At 37.7% G+C, this 22,878-nt stretch overlaps 1 protein-coding gene and 1 long non-coding RNA gene across 16 annotated transcripts in view; one reads left to right on the top strand and one right to left on the bottom strand.

The window, feature by feature from the left end:
* Myo9a (myosin IXA) overlaps positions 1 to 22,878 on the bottom strand; it is a 187,762-nt gene that overhangs the window by 5,268 nt on the left and 159,616 nt on the right. For 8 of the 11 annotated variants that reach the window (XM_085689177.2, XM_085689184.2, XM_085689176.2 and 5 more), the window contains 9 exons: positions 21,951 to 22,012; positions 17,892 to 18,084; positions 16,074 to 16,202; positions 15,288 to 15,393; positions 13,956 to 14,087; positions 13,210 to 13,333; positions 11,440 to 11,493; positions 2,070 to 2,272; positions 332 to 453 (listed from right to left, as the gene is read on the bottom strand). In XM_085689177.2, the coding sequence (XP_085545303.2) occupies positions 332 to 453; positions 2,070 to 2,272; positions 11,440 to 11,493; positions 13,210 to 13,333; positions 13,956 to 14,087; positions 15,288 to 15,393; positions 16,074 to 16,202; positions 17,892 to 18,084; positions 21,951 to 22,012 (1,125 nt within the window). The remainder of the gene's footprint in view (positions 1 to 331; positions 454 to 2,069; positions 2,273 to 11,439; positions 11,494 to 13,209; positions 13,334 to 13,955; positions 14,088 to 15,287; positions 15,394 to 16,073; positions 16,203 to 17,891; positions 18,085 to 21,950; positions 22,013 to 22,878) is intronic. The other 3 variants (XM_085689183.2, XM_085689186.2, XM_085689187.2) reach the window with 1 other exon arrangement.
* LOC125393359 (uncharacterized) overlaps positions 1 to 22,878 on the top strand; it is a 122,870-nt gene that overhangs the window by 25,425 nt on the left and 74,567 nt on the right. The gene's annotated exons all lie outside the window — the stretch shown is intronic.

Genomic DNA, 22,878 nt, shown 5'->3' with positions numbered 1-22,878 from the left:
CCATACCTAGCTTGGGGATTGTTTTTTTTTTTAACCATTAAATTTTTTTTGTAAATTTATATATTTTTATGTGTGTGGATACTTGGCATGTGCACCAAGTGCCTGGTATCCTCAGAGGCCAGAAAAGGGCATCAGATCTCCTGGGACTGGAGTTACAAGCTGTAACCACCATGTGGGTGCTGGGAATTGAACCCAGTTCCTCTGAACCTGAATGTTCCTAACCACTGAGTCATTCTTCCAGCCCAGCTTGAGAATTTTTATTCCTTCTTTACAAAACAAATTATGTCTCTAGTATAACATATTCATTTATCAGCTTTCTCAAAAATGGTACCTTCAGAATCCATGTTCAAATTTTCTGAGCTATCAGCAGTCCCAATAGAAGCCTCAGACTCAAGGGTTTCGTCATCAGAGGCACGAGGTTCCAATACGAGCATCTCAAAAGTTAGTTCTTCCCTATGAGATACAATCAACAAACCCATTAACATGATAGAGGGAGCAGAAGAAAGATGACAGAAAGACTTTCATTAAAGCAAAGAAGTTAAATGACAAAGACATTTCTTACTGTGATGAAGAGTATTTATTTATATGCAAAGCAAGAGGTGGATGAAAGCACAAGATCACAGCAAATCTATGAGTAATGGTGGGGCTAGGGGTGGATGGGCTGATGTAGGTTGTTGTAACTGACACATTCTGAGATGAACTTTGGACTGAAAACTAGGAGTTGAAGATTCTAAATTCATTCATGATATATCAGTAAGACCTGTTCTCTCTCTGGACCTCAGCTTCTTCATCCAGAAAACACAGCTGGTCGATCCCTAGTAATAAGCCAGCTCTGAACCTAATTCTTTCTCTTTAAATCAAGTCTTCTCTTGTCAGACCCTTCTTAGCCTTACTTCTACTTTAAGATAGCCTGAAATCCACAGATCATCTCTCTTTTTTTATTAAAAAATTTTAATTTCATTTTCATACCAACCCCAGTTTTCCCTCCCTCTCCTTCTCCTGTCCCCTTCTTCCCCCTTACCATTCCCCATCCACTCTTCAGAGGGGGTAAGGCCTTCTTTGGGAAATCAACAAGACACACAAACTATCCTTTTAAGCATAGCCTTGCCAGTAGCTCATTACTTTCATGTGAAGTCACAGGTTTGAGATGTATGCTTATCCCTCTGTACTTTATTTTTTATTTTTCCTAACTATTTCCTATTCACTCCTCTATAATTCTAATACTATGTTCACCAGGGCTGAGGTAGGTCATCTTTTTAACCCCGGGATTGTAGCTAATGCCTCACTTTTTCCACAGCTGAACCTTAGCTGCTTTTCAGTTGCCCTAAATTCCAGAATCAATCCTGACATTAAAGTTTCCTGATTCTTCATGAACCAAGTTCTCAGACCTAAGAGGTAAGCCATAGGGACTCAAGGAAACCTTTAGAATTTCTGAGTAATCTATGTCAATCATAACTAGTACATAGTACCTTCAGAGAGAACCATGGGATGCTAATCCCTAAGGGGTAATGTTAACCCAGTCCTCACAGAGTGATGGAGGTAATATTATTTCTTAACCTTTCTCTTTGAAATCACAACAGGTTTCTCTCCCTACTACTCCAGAACCCAGTACAGATGCTATCTAGTTGTTGGGCCCATGGTCATAGTGATTTTTAAATAATAACACTTATTATTCCTTTATGTAACTCCAACTAATGCTTACGCTTGGAGAGAACTTTGTCTTAGCCAAGGACTCTTGCTCTTCTTTTGTGAAGCACATTTGGTTCTGCAGGCTGGTCCCTGACTTGTCAAGATGTGATGCCTTGTCTTGGCTCTCCATTGTTCATGCCTTTAAAATATGGACTAAGAAAGCATACACTGTGGATGTTCCCTCCTATTCCTACTGCATCAAGATTCCTACCTCATGAATTTCCACACTTACCCTGAGTATAGGCAACAAGAATCTGACAACTCCATGTCCTTTGGACCACCTGACATAGTGCTTGGCACAGAAGATAATGAATAAGGAAAAATAAAGGGGGAAGGAATCACAAAAGACAACTGATATCTCCTTTCCTCTGGACACTTACTTCTCTTTCTGTAAATTCTCAATTTGCTCAGTCAGCACTTTTTCCTCCTGCTGCATTGCTGCTTGCTGCTGTTCTGTGATGTCAGTCTCCATGGCTGTTTCACTAGTCATGGTCTCTTCAGGGACATCAGACATGGAAGGCAATCGGACTATAACAGGAGAGGATGGACTTGCATAATTTCCACGTTGTATACGCCCCTTTCCCTGCAGAGAAAATTCATTTTAGAAGGTAAACTAACTATGTCAGTTTTATATTGATCACTTTGGATAACAAATGTCCTTCCATCACATCATGAGAATGATAGGTCTGAACAGGCATAGGATATTTAAATAAGATATCATAAATCAACAAATTAAGTTAAAAGAATTCTATCAAGAACATTGAAACGTGAACACACATTTCCAGCCCTGGGTGTTAAGAATTGCCATGTCTTCTTTTACTCTAAGCTGTGCACTAAATAGCTTCAAGCCAATTAAAACTTGAAACTAAGTTATGTGGTGACAGGAGCCATATTTCATGTGCTCCAGAGCCATACCACACTAACACTGAAGATACATGTTGTTTTCAACATTATAAAAAGTTTTGGCAGCTTTAACCTTATAAGGACAATTTCTCTGGAAAGAAAAAATGTTTTTTACATGTCCTGAAACTCATGCTTAAAGAGACTGGATAGCTAAGTGGCATAAAAAAGGCCCAGCATTTCCTAGTGATCTGCAGGTTCAGAAGAGATGGTGGAGTCTGAGCAGAACTGTGAACATCTAGAGTTGGCAGCTACAGTACAGTTCAGCAACAGTCTAGAGCTACATTAACCTGTATACATGTTTACAAATCTTTTTTTTTTTTTTTTTTTATAGTAAATTTTATTAAATTATAAAAGTTTCCAATTCCGCCCCCCCTCCCAACACCCTCCCACTCCCCCCACTCCCCCCCTCCTTCCCCTCCGTCCCCCAGGGCAGTCAGGGTTTCCTGCCCTGTGGGAAGCTCCAGCTCCCTCCCCCTCCCTCCAGGTCCAGGAAGGCTAGCATCCAAACAGACTGGATCCCCAAAATCCAGCATATGCAGAGGAAACAGGTCCCAGTGTCATAGTCAATGGCTTTTCAGAAAGACCCCGGGCCAGCCACAGTCAGAGAATCCGGCCAAATTCCGAGAATCTGTCTAGATCACGTCCTCGTTCAGTCCCAGTCCGGCTGGCCCTGGTAAACTCTCATCAGATCCGTTCCCTTGTATCAGTGGGTGATAGCATCCCTCGCAGTACTGATTTCGTTTTTCATGTTCCTCCTCCTTCCGCTCCCCCTCCGGACCTCGGGGGGCTCAATCCGGTCCTCCAATGTGGGCCTCCGACTGCATAGCCGTCCTTCGCCAGAGGAAGGATCTCTCTGGGAAGAACGGCTCAGCAGGGCAACAGGGCTAGCTGGTCTTCCCAGGACTCAGGAGACAAAGGGCCCGCAGCAGTGGGGGGAGGGGAGGGGTCCCTTGGAACACCGAAGACCCTGCCGCAGAAGCTGAGGGGGGAAGGGCTGTCCTCCCTTCCCGGAGAGGCAGGCAGGCTGCCCAGGCTAGCACCCACTCACCTCTCTGGGAAGAACGCATGTTTACAAATCTTTATCAGAAAAAAACTCATTATTATTAACGAAGTAGCTACAGCTGTTTTGTTCAACAGTGGGAGAGATGGCTTAAAACTCTAATAAAATCACACACTCCATGACCCTCCAGTGAAAATGCCTGCCAACTCCTGAAGTACAGAATAAAATAGTATGAGTTGTTGCCCCATAAAACCTCCAAGGTTTGCATTCTAGACAGAAGGGTAAACTGAAATTATCACAGTACTTACATATGTGACAGCCTAGCTTCAAGTCATCTGAATGATCTATATATAAATTTGATACAAAAATTTTAAACTTAAAAGACTGGATGAAAATCATGAACCTGCTAGTGCCCAAGGATCTCACAAAAAAAAAATAAATTACTTTTTGTAGGTATTCATTGCTATCCCAGGCCTCAAAATACTTTCTACAAATCATTTTTTAAATCAAAAGTAGTCAGAAATAAGAGAAGATAAGACAATGGAAATGAAAACTATAGTAAAATAAATAAACAGAAGACAAAAGCTCTAAAGGACTACCAGCCAAACTTAAAAATAACCTGTTCAAGTAGGTGGTAAAACATAACTGAATTAAGTAGAATGGAAGTTAGGTCATAAGAAAAATCTAGAATCAAGTCAGGAGAAACCAACACAAAAGGATAATTTTATAGAAGATGGTAAAAGAGAGAGGAAAAAGATCCACCATATGTTTAAGTATTAAGTGGATATGAGGTGAAGAGATAATAGATATTGATACTTAGTCAATAGGACATTAAAAAATCAATTAATGATGTTAAGTGACTGATTTAAATGACTGATCTGAAGTCCATATATGTCTTCAAGTGAGAACCAAAATATCAAGGTATTTAGAAACATTACTAAAAACCCAAGTCAAGAAAAAAAAAATCTTAGAAGCAGTCAGAAAAACAAAAATTACTTGCAAATAACAATAATTAGGTTCTAAGCTCCACAGAAACAATGGAAGAAAAAAAATAAGCCAAATACAAAAAGCGCACGCACACACACACGCACACACACACACACACACACACACACACACACACACACAGAGAGAGAGAGAGAGAGAGAGAGAGAGAGAGAGAGAGAGAGAGAGAATGGTAAAAATATTTTTAGGCTATGAAAGGAACAAGTTACCACCAATCTAGAACTGAACAAAAATCTTCAGGAATAAAGTAGAGAAAGAGAAGACAAAATTTGATCCAGGCTAAGCTAAAGGAAGTTTATTTATTTATTTATTTATTTATTTTTTGGTGCCTGTCCTAGAACTAGCTCTTGTAGACCAGGCTGGCCTCAAACTCACAGAGGTTCTCCTGTCTCTGCCTTCTGAGTGCTGGAGTGCTGGGTTTAAGGAGTACATGACCTGCAGCTTCTCATTATTTTTTCTTTTAAACTTTTTTTTTTGTTTGTTTGAGGCATTTATCACTCTGTAAACTTGGCCTGGAACTCATGTATTCTAGGGTAACTTCAAACTCAAAGCCTCCCAAGTGAGCCACCACACTAAATTGCTTTCAACCTTTTTGAGTATTTTATATGTAGTCCTTAAATATCATGTTTCTGATAATTTTTCAATTTTAATAGGAACATTTGATCTATGTACATTTAATGCTGTTGATGCTGTATTTGGATTCTTTAAAAATTATGTATCTAAGTATTTTGCCTGCATATATATCTCTGTACCACCCATGCCTGGTATCTGAGGAGACTAGAAGAGGGTGTCTGATGCCTGGAACTGGAGTTACAACGTTTGTAAGCCACCATGTGGATGCTGGAACTGAACCCAGGTCTTCTGTGAGAGCAACCAGTGTTCTTAACCACTAAGCTGTATCTCCAGCCTCTATATTTATATTTTAAATCTGTTTTATTGTGCAGATTTTGTTTGTTTTGCCTGACACGTTTCCTTTTCCTTTCTGGCCTCCTTTGTTTTTTATTGCCTCCCCCTTACTTGATATTGTTCCATTCATTTTTTCATTCTTCTAAGAGGTTTTACCCTCCTTTGACCTAAAGATCACATCATTTAACTGTACCCTTTCAATGTTCATTAATTGGTACTTTTGATCTTTTTCCTAGATAATGTCCAAGGATTTTAATGTGTCGTTGTCTGTAAACTTTACTTTTAGCCATTATTTAGCATGTCACTTCTTAAATTTGTTCTGTCCTGTGACTCTAATGTGCACAAGTAGGTACAGCCTTCAGATACCTTGTTTTCCCAACATGCCAAATATGCTTTTCTGTTTTTCTATACTTGGATTGTTTATCTTTTTTCTAATTCTTTCTGAATTCTGCCTATAATCCTTTGATCAGTTATTTCTGTTGCAAGCATTCCATTTTATGATTTGATTTTTTTTTTTAACTCTCTTAAAAGTGGCTTTCTGAGCCGTTGGTAGTAACACATGCCTTTAATCTCAGCACTTAGGGGCAGATGAATCTCTTGAGTTCAAGGCCAGCCTGGTTCAGAGTGAGTCCAGGACAGCCACATCTTCACAGGGAAATGCTGTCTCAACAACAAATAAAGTTGTCTTTCAAGCTAGGCATGGTTGCACATGTAAGCAATCCCAGCACTTAGGAGTTAGAGGTAGGATGATCAGCAGTTGAAGCCCAGTCTTGCTTTCATAATATTCTTAACTTTCATAACAAGTCTCTGACTCAAAATATAAATTATCTTGATGGACAAAGGTTAATTTTAGTGTAATTTAGTTTTATTAATACTTTGAAGGTATGTTTAAGAATTTTCATTATTTACTAAGGTTGTAATCAATATCTTCTCAAAGCTTCATTTTTTTTTATTGAGTTCTACATTTTTCTGTTCCCCTCCCTGCCTTTCCCCTTCCCTCACCAACCCTCCCGCAAGGCCTCCATGGCTCCCAGTTTAATCAGGAGTTCTTGTCTTTTTCTACTTCCCATGTAGATTAGATCCTATGAAAGTCTCTCTTAGTGCCCTCATTGTCGTAGCTTCATTGTTTTTTCTGTATTTCTTGTTTTTAGGTACCTCATTTTATGTAGATGAGGAATGGGCATGTTACCCGTGTGTATGAAGGACAAAGTAAGTCCATTCTCTCTTGTACCAAATGGACTTGGGAAGTCTATTCTCTCTTTGTACCTTGTTTTGAAATAGGGTTTCCTGTTTCTAGCTTCCCAAAAATTCTGTCTCTGCCTCTTACCTCATCATAGGAATGCTGGGATTCTAGATGCAAGCCATTGCATCTGGCTTCTTAATGTGGGTTTGGGGAATCAAACTCAAGTTGTCAACCTTGTGTAGCAAGTGCTTTTACTGACTGAGTCACCCCACTGACCCATTTACTTTAGCTTTCTAATGAACTGGTTTAAAAACTCATTCTGTCTTCTTCAGTTTTGGCTATTTGTGACTCATATTATCATATAGAGTATGAACTCACCTGTACAAAACCCCTGGGATTTTTTTTTTTATTTTTGAGATGATCCTACATGTGTAAATTGCTTTTCAGAGATTTACTGTTTTATTAGTATTTATTTTCCCACCAGTGAACATGATTTTTCCATGTATATCATAAGTTCTTTTATGTGTTTTATTATTTTATGTTGAGAGCTTACTTATTTTTAACTGTATTTATTAATGTGTAACACTTTCAAATATACTATCAATTTTGAGATTTTTTTATTTTCTTTTTGTTGTTTGTTAAATAAAATGTCAAATTTACTTTGGTGCTTACCTTATATTTAGTGACTTTGCTGAAGTCACCTAATAATTGTTTTGAGCATTCCTTTGATTTTGCTAGTTGTATCATTTTTGAATGATCATTTTATCTGTTCTTTGATAGTCTTTACACTTCCTCTTTGTTTTTCTAAAGGAACTAGAACCTTCAGTATAGTGTTGAATGAATCAGTGGTAGTGATCATTTTTTTTTGTTTTTTGTTTTTTTTGTTTTTTGAGACAGGGTTTCTCTGTAGCTTTGGAGCCTGTCCTGGAACTAGCTCTTGTAGACCAGGCTGGCCTCGAACTCACAGAGATTCGCTTGCCTCTGCCTCCCGAGTGCTGAGATTATGGCTTATGAAAGAATTTGCTATAAGGTTCATAATGAAAAAAGGATGCAGGAAGGAATAACAAGACGTAACAGATGGACACAAGCTCAATATTGTCAATCATTGTAAGCCCACATAGCTAAAGAATGATGATGAAATATGATTCTGACTATGTAGGAAGACACCTCCCTCATGGGGAGTTATATTTTCTGATGATTCAAAGAAAGTACATGTAACTGGGGTTTGTTTGTGGGTTGAATACATCAAGAGGAAGAACTGTGCAATATCCAGACAGAACTAGATATAAATAGCTAGAAGCACCTATCTTAGAATCCTAACAGACAATTTACCCCAAACACTAAAGGATCACCGTTGTCATTCATTGAGCCACAAAAACAGGAACTGAATTCTCAGACTGTGTCTGAGGGATCTTCTTTCCTAGAAAAGAAAGGTTCTTTATCCAAGTTTTTTCTAGAAGACCACCAGTCTTGCTTGGTAGTCTTGCATAAAGTCCACACTTTGTATGATATCGAGATAGGAGTTTCTGTGGTAGTAGTTATTGAGGCTGATTCAAAAGTTGTATCCCAACACCTGTAACTATGGTTCATCCCATAAGAATTACTAAATACTTTAAATATAGTCACTGTATGTTTGCATATGTCGTTAGACTTTCTGTGTAGTGCAGTAAGCCAGTCAGAGTATTGTGGTACAAGAGTCTCTCTCTCCTCTCCCTCTCTCCCAGTTCTCTCTCAGTTGAGAATTTAACTTAGGGCCTCAAGCATGATTGAGACAAATACTCTACCACCAAGCTATATCCTCAGCCTTGGTACAGTGGTTCTGAATATAGCTCACAGGTTCCCATTTGGGATATTGAGGCATTCCCAAAGGATGTACAATCTGAACATTGCTTTTATAATAGTGCTAAGAAGCTATTTGGTCTTTCCATTTACTGACATTTACTCTAATTAGATAAAACCAACAGTGGGTAAAAACACACTGCTGACACCTCCACATGACTAAGGAAATGGTACAAAACTGTACTACTGGTCTTCATATTCTTTAATAATATGTATGCACTGCTAAAAAATAGTTTCACATGCCATCAGTTAAGTAATATAATTATTAACCATTAACAGTTAAATTCATTTTTTATTTATGTATGATAAAATGACAGGCACATAAAAAGCACTTCCCCCTGCAATATGCTGAGGGTTGTCCTAGTAAACAGTATTTGTACAACTACCTACTATCAAGGTTTATGTTGGGGTTTAAGCCCCGCTAAACCTCTCAGAAGGGTCACTATAGCAGGTGAAAACCTGACTAATAAGGTCTGAGGGTAAACAAAATAAATTAGCTCACATAAGTCTTTTTTAATCATGTCCCATTTATTCTTTCTATGCTCTCTCTAATGCCCTCTTGATGTTCCCCTTTCGATGTTTCTCCTCAATGTTCCTCTTTTGATGTTCCTTGCTGTCCTTCCCATTCCACAAGGTTTCCAGTTTATATACCCATACAGACATAGTAAACAATTTTCTGGTAAATAAAAATGATACCAAGCATGCATTTCTTAGGATTAACAGAATGGATAACAGAGAGGTTTTTTTCCTGTATATTTTAGGGGTAAAGATACAGTTTCCTAGACTAAGACCTTGTGTCAAATGAAAGGTAAAGGTAAGTACAGAATATTAATAGCTTGCTAGGGCAAAGCAAAGGCCAGCAGGCTATACTCTCCTGAGTTGGTTGTTAGAGAATTCAGGCTCACCCAGACCTGTTTATCAGTAAAAGCAGACATACTATCTCTCCTGCTCAGGGCTCCTTTCTTGTCAATAAGTCCTGTCAATACAGATAATTGTGAGGGACTAGATTTATGTAGATTTGACTAAGAGAACAAAGGTTTGGCTGAGCGAATGCTTTCATACCAGTGCCCCATTAAAATGTGGGGTAATGGGAAAAGGTCATACAGTTGCCAGTACAGGAGGAAGTTATCACAATGAATGATTTATACACTGCTGGGATATTTTCGGATGAATTCCATTATAAAAGGGAGAAGAGCCATGGCTTTACAAGATGTCTACAGAATTGACAGTGACTATCCAAAAGACAAGTGTTCCCGAAGCTCTACAAATCAGGTTCTCCACCAGATCATACTTGTGGATCTGTCTATAGATCTGTCAAGTGTACTTTTACTGTACAATGCTTGTGACTCACAGCAACCTGCTTAGCAAGCTGAATGACTTAGCTGCTTTTATCTTCAAATACTGGGCTAACTGACAAAGAATGACTATTCACATAGGAGTATATTGTACAGACTTTGACCCTACTTGAAAGGAACCTATTATTTTCAAAGTGGCAATTTTTTTGTCACTGATAACACTTTAAGCTTTCTAAGCAAATAGGAGAATTTTGGAAAACTTATAACTGCCCTGAAAGTTTGACAGCTTCTAACACCATGTCAATGCCATCACTAAAAACTTAGGCAAAAGATGAAGTCCCGTCTTAAACCAGCGGTTCTCAACCTGTGAGTCACTACCTTGACAAACTTCTATCTCCAAAAATATTTACATTATGATTTATAACAGTAGCAAAATTACAGTTATGAAGTAGCAACAAAAATAATTTTATGACTGGGGGGGGGGTCACCACAACATGAGGATTAAAGGGTCACAGCATTAGGAAGGTTGAGGATCACTGACTTAAACGGCAGTGGCAATATATACAGAGATGACAGGTCTCACCTGACTATTAGGAGAGTAAATCTGGAGCTCCCACTCATCTTTAGTTAGACTACTGTCAGAACAGAGTGTAAAACAGTAAGACAGAACTGCCACACAACACTAGAACAGTATGCAGAATTCTGTTTACTCCAAAATTCTTCCTCTAGATAAAGGCTGAGTCTGCCCTGCAAAGGAAGTTTACCCTACAACTCCCCAGATAAAGGTATATGTAAAGAAGTGAGAAGAATACAGGATACCAAGTCTATGACTGAAATTTTAATGTAAAAAATGCACCTGAAAGAAAGTAATAGTGACATGCTATTAGGGCTATATTCTGAGGAAAAGGGAAGCTTGATATAGTAGAATTGACAGTTCTACAGTTTCTCATTACTAGTGAATGAGACCTGTACTTACAGATCAATAAGATAATGCTTCCCAGTAATATGGGTATACAGAGATGGGTATTTTGGAATTAGTTTCCACACAGCTTGGTATTTAAGCTTTCTACCCTTCCATTTCTCCTTTGCATAAACAGTGTTAATAAAGAGAGGCAGCAACAACATAATCTTGTCTGGCAAACACTTAAGTAGATAAGAGCTGTATTTCTACATCTTGGAAGATACCATTAGAATCACAGTTATGAATAGATACATAAGCATTACTCATGACAGATACTGAAAATCAGACAGGTATTTTAAATAATAAAGTGAATTTGCTAGGAATATAGCTCATACAGCAGAACGAATCTGAGAACCTCAGTTATCTTCAATCCCCATGTTTTAAAGATTTAACCAAAACAGAAACAGGAGGACTATCTGACAAGGAAAAACAGTATATTTCAAATGAACACTGTACACCTGCATATGCAGATAAAGCAAAGGACGTAAAGAAAGAGATTAAGAAAAAGGCATGTGAAGGCTGGTCACAAAGTGGGTCCTGAACTGGGTTTGAACATGTAAGGCAGACAGGCACGAATGACCGACAGCAGAACATTTCCTGGATGAGTGAGACACGATGATGTGAAGTGACTACGACACATTGCAATATTAATACATACCGAGACTGAACTGCGGGTAATGCTCATAAATCTAACTGCAATTAGTACAGGTTTCTGGATTAGGAAGGACATGAAAAGGAAAGCAGAAGGTTAGAATGTACATGTCATTGCCCCATTAAAAGAGAAGGCTAAACCTTTCAGTGGAATGATATTTCCATTCTCTGCAGTACTGGGGAGGAGGGATGCACAACTTTTCCACGTGCTTTGAAATACAGTTTTGTAGTAACGAAGCTCTTTCCTTCCTTCTTAGGTCTAATAAGTTAGGTCTCTGAATACTGAGCTAAAATTATTAATACAAAAAAGGTTTTTCTGTTTGTTTGCAGTGCCAAGGATCAACTTTGTCTTAAAGACAATCATCAACTCATGTAAAGCCTCAGGCTAAAATTTTGATTTTAGATAGGATTTCTATTTGTAATGTCTTGTGGGGAGATTTAGGTCGTATCCTATGAAGACTGTGCTATCTAGTTTTATGTCAACTTGATACAAGCTAGAGTCATTTTCAAAGACAGAACCTCTGTTGAGAAAAATGCCTTCATCAGACTGGTCTGTGGGCAAGCCTGTGGTACATTTTCTGGATTGAAGATTATATGGGAGGGTCAAGCTCGCTGTGGTCAGCATCACTACTGCACAGGCAGTCCTGGGTAATATATATAAGCAAGCAAGCAGAGCAAGCCATAAGGGGCTAGCCTGTAAGCACCCCTCTTCCATAGTCTCTCCCTTCAGGCTTCTCACCTAATGAATGATGGACTACAAACTCTAAACTAAAATAACACCTCCCTCTCTAAGCTGCTTATGGTCACAGTGTTTTATGATAGTAACGGGAATCCTAAGACAAGTTTCATTTAATGTCTGAAAACGCTTGTTTTCAGAATTCTTCTACTAACCATACCCTCTGTTGAACATTTGTTCTGTGCAAGGAAGCTGAAATAGGAAGGAAGAAGCAGAGTTATTCCAACGCCAATCTAAATACAAACTATAATGACATGGAAGAAGCATTGTGGGAGCCCTAAAAAAAAATATGAAAACCAGGAAGCTGCTGTTTTGAGAGATTTGCTGAGAATCTGAAATAAGTGCCTGCTGCTACAATGTTTACAACTGAAAGGAGGAGTAATAAGTAGGCAAAAGTTAAACTTTACGGCATCAGTTGTTTTATCAGAACATCAGATCCTACTGTTTTAATTAATGATAACTGGAGTTATCTATATAATGCTGGTCGCTGGTTACAACAGAAGACACTAAATACAAAAGTCAGCAAATGAAGGAAATAAATTATCACTTATTAGCACATCTCAAAACCCAACAACAAATCCCTAAATAAATCTTTATCTGATCACAGAAGACTCATAAATAGAATTCTGCTTCTGTAGGAATCAAGCACGCTAGTTCATATTCAATTCTAAATGACTAAGCTCTCTACAGTCAGGAATCTTGAAAGGACCACCAAAAATTTTATGGCTGAGAGTAGGAAAAGATAGTGGAAGAATGTAGAGAAAGTTAGGGTAAAGTTAAGTGTTTATGGCATGAACAGGTAAAGTAAGCAGGAAGATAATAAGCCACCAACTTTTTGTCCAAAATATTTAAAATATTCTGCAGATTTAATTACATATATTCTGCACATTATAGCTAAAATAACCTAAAGATCATCAGCTATTCCTAGCAACAGTGTTTCCTCTGAAAAGTTCCTTCTGTGCATAATTCATGTTACAAATACTTACTCAAAAAACACAGAAAACCCCTTCCCAAAACATGGTTCCATGTTTTGCATCTTACCATTGATCGACGAATCAGTGATAGTCTGGTCTTTGCTTTATTTTCAGCAAATTCCAGGCTACTTATATCTTTGAGACGAGCCTTATATTTATTCATCTGTTCTACAACAATCAGCTCCACACAGCTGAAACAGGAAGAAAGAAAAAAATGATTACAAGCAGAAGTAAATCAAACGAAGTGTGGTATCCAGAGATTACTTTTGACTGTCCTAGACAGCTGAAGGATAAAGGAAGCATCCTTTATTTTATGAGCTCAGAGAAAAGATTCAGAATGGTGGTTGATAATTGCATTTTAGAAACCAACTGAAAATAGTTACAAATTCTAACACCCAGGCTATAATCCCAGATCAATTAATAAATCAGACAACTTTGGGGATGGGACTCAAGCCCTTGAATTTTTCCAAAATTCCCACTGCAGTCAGAAAAAGAGGAGGGGGGCTTAGAAAAAAAGGTCAGGGTGAAATGTGGGAATTCTGAAGTACTATAACCAAAGAGATTCAGAGTCGTAAGATCATGATTAGACTACATGCTTTATTACAAGGAGATATAAACTACAAATAACTTGACAAAAGAGAAATGCATTTAAAAACTGTAAATAACCCGAAATTGAAGCAAGCCTTAGAATACCCAAGAATCTGCTTTACAGGCCCTGGAACTTATGAAATCATTCACTGTATCTGATATTTGGATTAAAAAAAAAAACTACACCAACTAAAATCCTGTAGAGGTGAGTGTGGCTGGCCTTACGTGGTAGTCTTACTGATATCTTGAACACTTTGTAGTGGGTCAGTAGTGTCAGGGCAACGGAGAATGCAAGGTGCAAACACAATGGCCAGAGCATTAGCAGACATTCGGTTAGTGTCTTCCTGTAGCGCAATCCTAAGGAATAAAGCAAAACCAACACCAGTGAAAAGGTGATAAAAGTAAAATAATAATGGGAAAATATGGAAAAGAATACAGTATGCCATCAACCCCATAGTTTGGTGTGGATACACATCTAAATTTAAGGAAGACATTCTAGGCTTCCCCAGAGTCATCCCTTTACCTGAAGAATGGACTTTACTACTCTTTAAAACAGTCTGGTTCATAGATCAACATTACAGCATATCAAGGGAAGTTTGTGACCTGCTGCTTAAGTCCAACATCATGAACATGTCTGCAGAATTCAGAGTTGAAGTTGTGGTGTTTTTTTTTAATTTTAAAAATAAGATTTATTTATTTTTATTTTATGTGCATTGGTGTTTTGCCTCATGTATGTCTGTGTGACAGTGTCAGATACCCTGGAATTGGAGTTACAGATAGTTGTGAGCTGTCATATGGGTCCTGGAAATTGAACCCAGGCTCTCTGGAGGAGCAGTCAATGCTCTTAACCCCTGAGACATCTCTCGAACAACTAGAGTAGAAGTTTTAACACATTCCCAAACATCTCACACATCTGACCAGAGAGTTATAATCCCAACCTCTCCTAATATTTACATACAGAGAAAAGACCTACTCCTGAATCCTCTAGTCAGTTAATTCCTAAGTATAATCTGAACCAACTCCCAGAAAATTTATGTTCACAGACATAAACTCTTTTCTAGTTCAGGTGTCAAAATGGCTAAGTTACTTGGTGCTACCGTGAGGTGGGAGCAGCTACATGACCAACAGTCACTCGACTTAGCAAATTTCTGCTTGAAAAAGCCCTAATCCCATATTTAAGGTACAAAAGGTAGAAAGGTAGAAAGGTGTTTCATTCAGGAGTGGGGGGTGTTGTTTTATAAACACTGTAAGGACCAAACCGAGGGCTTTGTGCACGCTAAATGAGCATTCTACTTCTGAACTACATTCCCAGGAAAGGCACTGACTTTATACATTCTCGTTCTTCAACTGAATGGAATCCTGACCTCCTCCCCCGAAAAAAAGCCAGGCACAGTGGTGTATAATCCCAGCACTTGTAAGGCAGAGGCAGGAAGATCTCTGAGTTCAAAGCCACCCTGATCTACATAGTGAGTCCCAAGATAGCCAAAGATACATAATGAATCCCTGTCTTGGGAGGGGAAAAAAGGAAAAAAAATCCTAAAGAAAGTGTTAAGTTACCTAACTAGATGAAAGATAAGGCGTTCCAGTGTATTGAGATGAGTTCGTGAGAGCTGATCAATTACAGAGTACACTCCACGGATTGTCTCCTTTCTTTCCTGAAGGCCTAAAAAATGGTAAGAATAGCAAGTTACACTGAATATTCCTGTTACATGCTTTATCTTCCTCCTGGATGGACACGCTACAGCAGACAATGATGATTTCAGCTTGAGGAAGCAGAAGTAGTTCTCAGCTACTGGCTCCTTGTATTTGAATTCCCACAGTTTAGTTTGCCCTTCAGCAGCCCTTGATGACAGCAAGTATTCTAGTATTTCAGTCATTATGTGACAGACTGGTTTCTCATTAAAATTAACTATTCTATGTCTTCAGGCTCTAAATACCTCTAGGCAGACCTTTACAAATATATGACACATTTAAAGCACAGAGCCCATCTGGTATAAAACAGCTAGCTTCAGACACAGTTCTTGCTTAGATTCACAACAGAATGTTAGCCCACTCTAAAATCTCCTACTTGCTATTTTACTGTTTTTATAACCCATATCTTTCAGTTACTTTTTGAGAAGCAACAAAGTGACTTACTCAGAAACTTTTAGAAAATCTACAAAAAAAAAAAAATCAACAGATGAGTAGGTAACAGTACACTGGCAGTTTTGTACACTGCCACAAGCTTAATTTAGGACCCTTAAAGGCAACACTTCTATAGAAGGACTTAATAATGAATACAACAGATGGTGTTGCTTTATCAAGTCTAGGTCTGTCCTTTAAACCCATGAAGCTTGTGCTTACCCATAGCTCGAAGAAATTCCTCATAGAGTTCAAAGGTCATGAGTGGATTGGGCAAATCACGAAGCCATTGTTTGAATACGCTTGCAATAACATGTATGTTATAGTCATCTAGGTTTACACTTTCAGCATCTATTAGGGACAATGGATAGATAACAAAGCATGCAAAAAGATTCAAACAGTTCAAAGTAAATCTATTAAAAGAAGGCTTCATGTTTCCTAACTAAACTACTGTATATCTTCCACAATCTAATTCTATGCTTGGAATTGTCACTTCTGACCGTGAAAGAATAATGTTTGTGCTTGTTGTGAACACAAATGTAAAAGATTATGTTTTGATGGAAGAAGAATCAAACTATTTTAGAAGTTTCTAGGGGCTTACTTCCAATTTTTGTACTTGTTTTGGAGTGGCTCATATGTCTCACTCTTGAGCACCCATGCTTTACAAGTCTAAGGAGAAAGCCCTAAAAGACATTTTCTAAAAGCAAGGCTGACATTCTTAGAGACTAGGAGGCAGGGAAATGTGATGGAAACACCTTCATCCTGTTTTGCTTAGGGTTACTGATTAGACTATTAGAATACAGAATGAATGATTTACATTTGTTCTGTTGTACAGGTCAAGAGCCAAACCTGACAAATGCCCATAAACTAGAGTAGATCAAGTTCTGACAGTCAGAACTTACTACCTGAGTTTTATCAGGCATTTCCGGTTGTTTTCTTACTAATTCATTTCTTACTGATTAGTTCCTTTAAAAAAAAAAAAAAGCCCACTATGGTTCTTAGTCACATAAATGCAACTTTTGCATCTAAATTTGGTTCAAAAATGACAAAAAGTGTTAACTTGAGAATGAAACCAAAGACAAGCCCTTCCATACACTCTGGGATTAAGCTTTACACTAATAAGTGCTCAACTCACAAGCAGTTTAAATAAAGTCCTCAATATAAACAGGAATAGGAAAATCTACTGCAAACAACAGCATGACAAGATCTCCTGAGTAAATTGGTAGTGTGGGGGTTATGGGAGAGGGTAGAAGGGGAGGGGGCTGAACGGAGGGAGTGGAAAAAAATGTATAACTCAATTAAAACAGTAAAAAAAATATCATCTGTAGTCAGACAGTGAAGACTAATAGGCAGTACTTTAAATTACAGATTCAGAAAACACTGGATTAAATTTCAACACGGTCACTTGTTGGTGATAAGTAGTTAAGATAAAGTGGGGGGGGGGGCTGGAGAGATGGCTCAGAGGTTAAGAGCATTGCCTGCTCTTCCAAAGGTCCTGATTTCAATTCCCAGCAACCACATGGTGGCTCACAACCATCTGTAATGGGGTCTGGTGCCCTCTTCTGGCCTACAGACAGAATATACACAGAATATTGTATACATAAAAAATAACTAAATATTAAAAAAAAAGATAAAGGTGGGGACCAGGCTGATAGGTCAGTTTATCTTATCTGTAAATGAAGATAAATGACGTCCCTAAATTCACAAGACTGTTTCAAAAACTCTTTGTTGCCTTGAATTCAACATTCCATTAATTTCTCTGAACCTACATTTTCCTCTTCATAAATTAAGAATGTCAAGATCTAATTAGTGTGTCATATAGGTTGAGATCTTTTTCAAGTACCTAACAATACCTAGTACAATTAATACTGTCAATACATGCTTGATGAATTAACTGAATACAGTCAAAGATTCAAAAAAGACAAATAAGTACCACAGAAAAGGTTCTGGCCCTACATTTAGAGAAGCAATATGTAATAAAAACTGAAACAACTTTAAAATAAAAGTATTACATCTTAATTGGGGGGCACACTATCTTACCTGTATCTAGACCTTGTCGAAGCTCCTTGATTTTATTAGTTGAACCAGACTTTCGGTAAATACCTTCAGTATAAAGCCCATGCATTTCAATGTAGTTTATGAGCTTCTCAACCACTAAAGGAACAGCTCGGTCTTCACTAGTCAAACGGGACAGTTCAACCCCAAATTGCCGAGATGACAGCTCTGGATCATACTAAATGGAAGATAAATTTTGTTTCTAAATGCATTCAAATACTACAGAACATGGTTAGACAATCTTTAGGAAATTACTTTTTATTTTCCTAGTGTTATGCAGATAACCCCTGGAGTTTGGAGGAAAGGGAATTGGGGTTTAAAAACTACAAATTGATGAGATATGACTTTCAGTCATCTCCACTGGGAATCCACAAAAGAAAACAAAGACTAGAGACAGTAGCAATGGGCTGCTACTTCTTCTCATCAAAAATCAATTTCAAGCTAGGCGGTGGTGGCGCACACCTCTAATCCCAGCACTCAGGAGGCAGGTGGATCTCTGTGAGTTCGAGGTCAGCCTGGTCTACAAGAACTGGTTCCAGGAAAGCTAGGGCTATACAGAGTTTACCCTATCTGGGGGGGAAAAAAATTAATTCCAGCAAAATATGAGGTTAGTTGTGGGAGAAGGGGGTTCAATTTTGTATGCAAAAACTAAACAAACAAAAAAAACCCCAACTTAAAACATTTGCCATGTACTTTGGGAAATCCACAGAATTTAAAAAAAAAATTGTTAATTTCTAAAATACCAAACTATTTCAAAGACAAAATTTTATAAAAATCTTATTCACAACTATTTCCTAAGCAAAGGAATGCAGAGTCTGACCCATGATTAGTGTGAGTGCTCCTTCACTGACTTCAGTGGCATATATAATACCATACATGATAAACTAGTTGAAGTATCTGCAACAGAACACCTTATGGAGAAAACTTAGCAATTCATACACAAAATGCCAACTCCCAGATCTCTAAGACAGAAACCATTTCTACAAATCTTTCTTTCCTCCTCCTTTATCTGTCCCATCATCACATTCACCTTCGTCCAATCAGTAAGCAAGCTTTTAGTCTGTCCCTTTACTCCCCAGGTGAGTCTCATTACCATCTTTCAACCTGTGTAACTGCTCAATTGAACTACTCTAACAGTATCAGTTTTCTCCTCCTTTAACATTCCATCCATGTATTCTGACTTTCTATCCTCAGACATTTTCAGTGGCTAGCTAATATAGATAAAAGTGAAGTGCATGCATTGTTAGAACTGAAACTCAAGGCTTTACTTAGAACTGATCCTGCTTTCTCTTTCTAGTCTTAATAGATATATTTGTCATTATGTTCTGGATAGCAGGCAAACAAAAGTAAGAGAGAACATTTCCCCTAAAACTATACTAATACATTCTATTAACATGTACCAAAAAAAGGTAATATTCACTGGGTAGTTACAGAAACACAGGAGTCTGAAAGGGAAAGACTGGGCTGGGCTTATAGCTCAGTTGGCAGATTACTGGCCTAACTTGCAAGAGGCTCTATGTTTGATCCCCAGTAATTGAGAAGGAGAGGCAGGAGAATCAGAAGTTTCAAGACATCCTAGGCTACACAGAGTTCCAGGCCAGTCTGAGCTACATGAGACCTGCATCACAAAAACCAAACCCAAAACAAAACCAACCAAAATAAACAACAAAAAATAGCAATAAAGGATCTCAAAAAGATCTGATGCTTCACACTGATGTTGAGAAGCAGGTGGTACCTGAGAAACCAAGAGAGGACTAGGAAACGTGGAGTCACAGAGTCTGTGATGCTATACCATCTGGTATGGTGAAACTAAAAATGAACAAAAAGCTAGGAAGAGACTAGAAAGTGCATTTGGACTTTATTCTGATAGCTAAGAGACACTACTGGAGAATTTCAAAGAGCCAAGAGTTAATTTTCTCTTATTGTGCATGCATACATTTTGTGTATAAGCACTTAATTCTCAGAGAATCAATTCCATATTTTATTTGAAGGATGTTAAATCAGTATAAAATAACATCTCTAATACTATTTCAAGATCTGAGGCAAAATATTTAGAAAGTTTAAGGGATGCATATTAAATGTTCGTATTGCCACCATATCAACTTATCTAAACATCTACTAAGTTACTAAGTAAATATGGCTTGGAACCACCTAGTATAGAGCATATAACAATTAGAGAAAAAATGAAATAATGTTCCATGCAATGATATAAGCAAATAAATAAACATTAACAAAAAGTTTTGCTATTAATATGATGCATGTATAATACACTTATCATCTTTTAATATGTTAAGGCTCTCCCTTCAGTATCAAAGTTAATAGTTGAAAACTGTGAACTAAAACTAGATAAGCTTTAATGAATGTTTAAATATTAAAGCTATATATTTGATACTTAAGTAGCTATTGGAATCTATTTTATTGACTATTAAGTAGTCTAATTCTTTGTGTCTAGTAGATTTGGAAAAAAAGATGCTCTCTTTCTTTGGAGAGGTTCTTCCTCTCTCGTAGGTGCTAAGAATAAGGAAATAGCACCATAATTTAATTAAGGACCAAGGTAAAGCTAATTGGTAAATTTTGTTAATCTCAGTCTATCAATGATTCACCCCATTCCTAGGGTGTATTTCTTGAAATAGTTCTCATTGAGAGTCTGGGGAACTGCTTTCTCTTTGATGAATAGTCCTAAAATTTTCTTTGCCCTCATTAGCAGTGTGAAACTCTGAAAAATCCTATCCTAATTAGATTCTTTGCCATTGAGACTAAATATCTTTTCAGTTAAAAATCATATCCTGAAACAAGATATTTCTAAATTTTAGTCTTATTTCTCTAATGAACAAATTACAGTGATTCAAATCTTGACAGTATGGGAACTATCCCCACTGCTAAAACCTCAACAACCTTCTCTGACTTTATTATGTAAGATCGCTAGACAGAATACTGTTTGGTTGTTGTTTTCTTGGTTACACCTTGGTTACATTTCTATTGCTGTGATAAAACACTAAGACCAAAGCAACTTAGGAGAAAAGAGTTCATTTTGCTTACATTTCCACATCATAGTCCAAGGAAGTCTGGGCAAGAACTCAATGTTGGAAGTAAAGAAGTGATGGAGGAACACTGCTTATTGGCTTACTCCTCTTATGGCTTGCTCAGTTTGCTTTCTTACAAAACTTAGGATACCACCTGTCCAGGGTAGGCTGGGCCTACCCACATCAGTCACTAATTAAGGATTTTTAAAAATGGCCTGGCATGGTGGTGCACACCTTTAATACCAGCACTCAAGAGGCAGAGGCAGGTGGATCTCTGAGTTTGAGGCCAGCCTGGTCTACAAGGTGAGTTCTAAGAGAGCCAGCAATACATAATAGGAAGACTCTGTCTCAAAAAAAAAAAAAAAAAAACAACCCAAAACTCAATAACAAAAAAGCTGTTTCCTTGATTCATGTTCAGTATTTTTTAGATTTCTGTATTCAAATACAAGTAAATACTTGAAAATACTAGCTCTCTTAGCACGCACTGTTTGTTGTTCATGGTTAAAATGTTAACGTGAACCTTAAAGATAATTCCTCAGAAGACTTTTGAATGTTTAGCTCAGTAGAACCTGTCTTTTCTCAAACTGTACCTTGTGAATCAACTTAGCAGTTCACATAAAGTCAAGGTAAAAGGTTTCAAAAAAATTAATTCAGCTGTATACACACATCTCCAGATATAGGTATACTAGATTATGACATAAAACATACATTGTATAGCTGGGCGGTGGTGGCGCACACCTTTAATTCAAGCACTCGCGAGGCAGAGGCAGGCGTATTTCTGTGAGTTCGAGGACAACCTGGTCTACAAGAGCTAGTTCCAGGACAGGCTCCAAAGCTGTAGAGGAACCCTGTCTCGAAAAACCAAAACAAACAAACCAAAAAACCATAATTTGTAATGTGATCTGGGGTCGTGAAGTTTGAAAACTACTGTATTATAAACCCAAAGAAGCTCTAACTTCTTCCCATGTGGCCAAAAACCTTGCAGATCCACTGTGTAGTCATGAGGGTGGGAATATCTTACCTTCTTGGAGCACTTGGCTGTGGTTTTCAGACAGCACTTCTTATGGCAAGCATACTTACACACTGGAAAACAGATTAAGGATGTAGCAATTTTAGTCTGCAAATCAATAGCAAGAACTTACCAAGTTCACAATTTATTTGAATACAGTTTGTTTCTTTGAAGCTGAATCTGCTCTAAGGTCATGAATACATTTTGTTTGACCTAACCTAACCTCTGTTAATGGACATGCAGTTGAAAACATCTAACATTTTCAGTCAGTGTCAATAAACAATTTCTCTAGAAATTGTTTCAATAGAACAATGAGCTTTCTATTTTTCTAGGGTGCCAGTCCTATTGCACTCATGTCCCCCCACCCCGACAACTCCAACAGGTTATTTATCTATCTTTATAGTTTGATTCACAAGGCAGTGCTCCAAAACCTGTTGAAACTCCAGAAATACCAATTAATAATCTTGATTACGCTCAAAGGCATTATTGTCAAAAATGCTTACTGAAATTAAATTGGCAGTATGTTTTAAAAAATAGGAAAGGACTTATTTATCATTCCTAAAGTACCAGAATAGAGCTCTAAAGAATAATATAAGCAGAGTATTGGCTATGGTAGGAAACATAAGATTAAAAAACAAAAGTTTAGAGCAAAAATAATGTCTAGGCTTGGGAGGCAAAAGTAAGATCTTTGTGAGTTTGAGGCCAGACAAAGCTACATAGATAAACACTCAAAGACAAAAAACACCACACAAAAACAATTTCTTAGAATAGCTTGATAACAATGTAGCCAGACAGCTGGTTGAGGAGGAGACACTTGATGGGGGGGGGGGGGAGAACAAGGTGACTTGTGTCATTCTGCTTATATCAGTTCTACTTGTAAACTAACAAAATATTCCTTCTTAAACTTCTAATTTTTTATGCTTTCAAACTAAAATCAAGT

The sequence above is a fragment of the Myodes glareolus genome, chromosome 4 (assembly GCF_982192425.1).
Source record: "Myodes glareolus chromosome 4, mMyoGla1.1, whole genome shotgun sequence".
Lineage (NCBI taxonomy): Eukaryota > Metazoa > Chordata > Mammalia > Rodentia > Cricetidae > Myodes > Myodes glareolus.
Note: the sequence above shows the minus strand (reverse complement) of the source record. Positions and strands in the feature narration are given on the sequence as shown.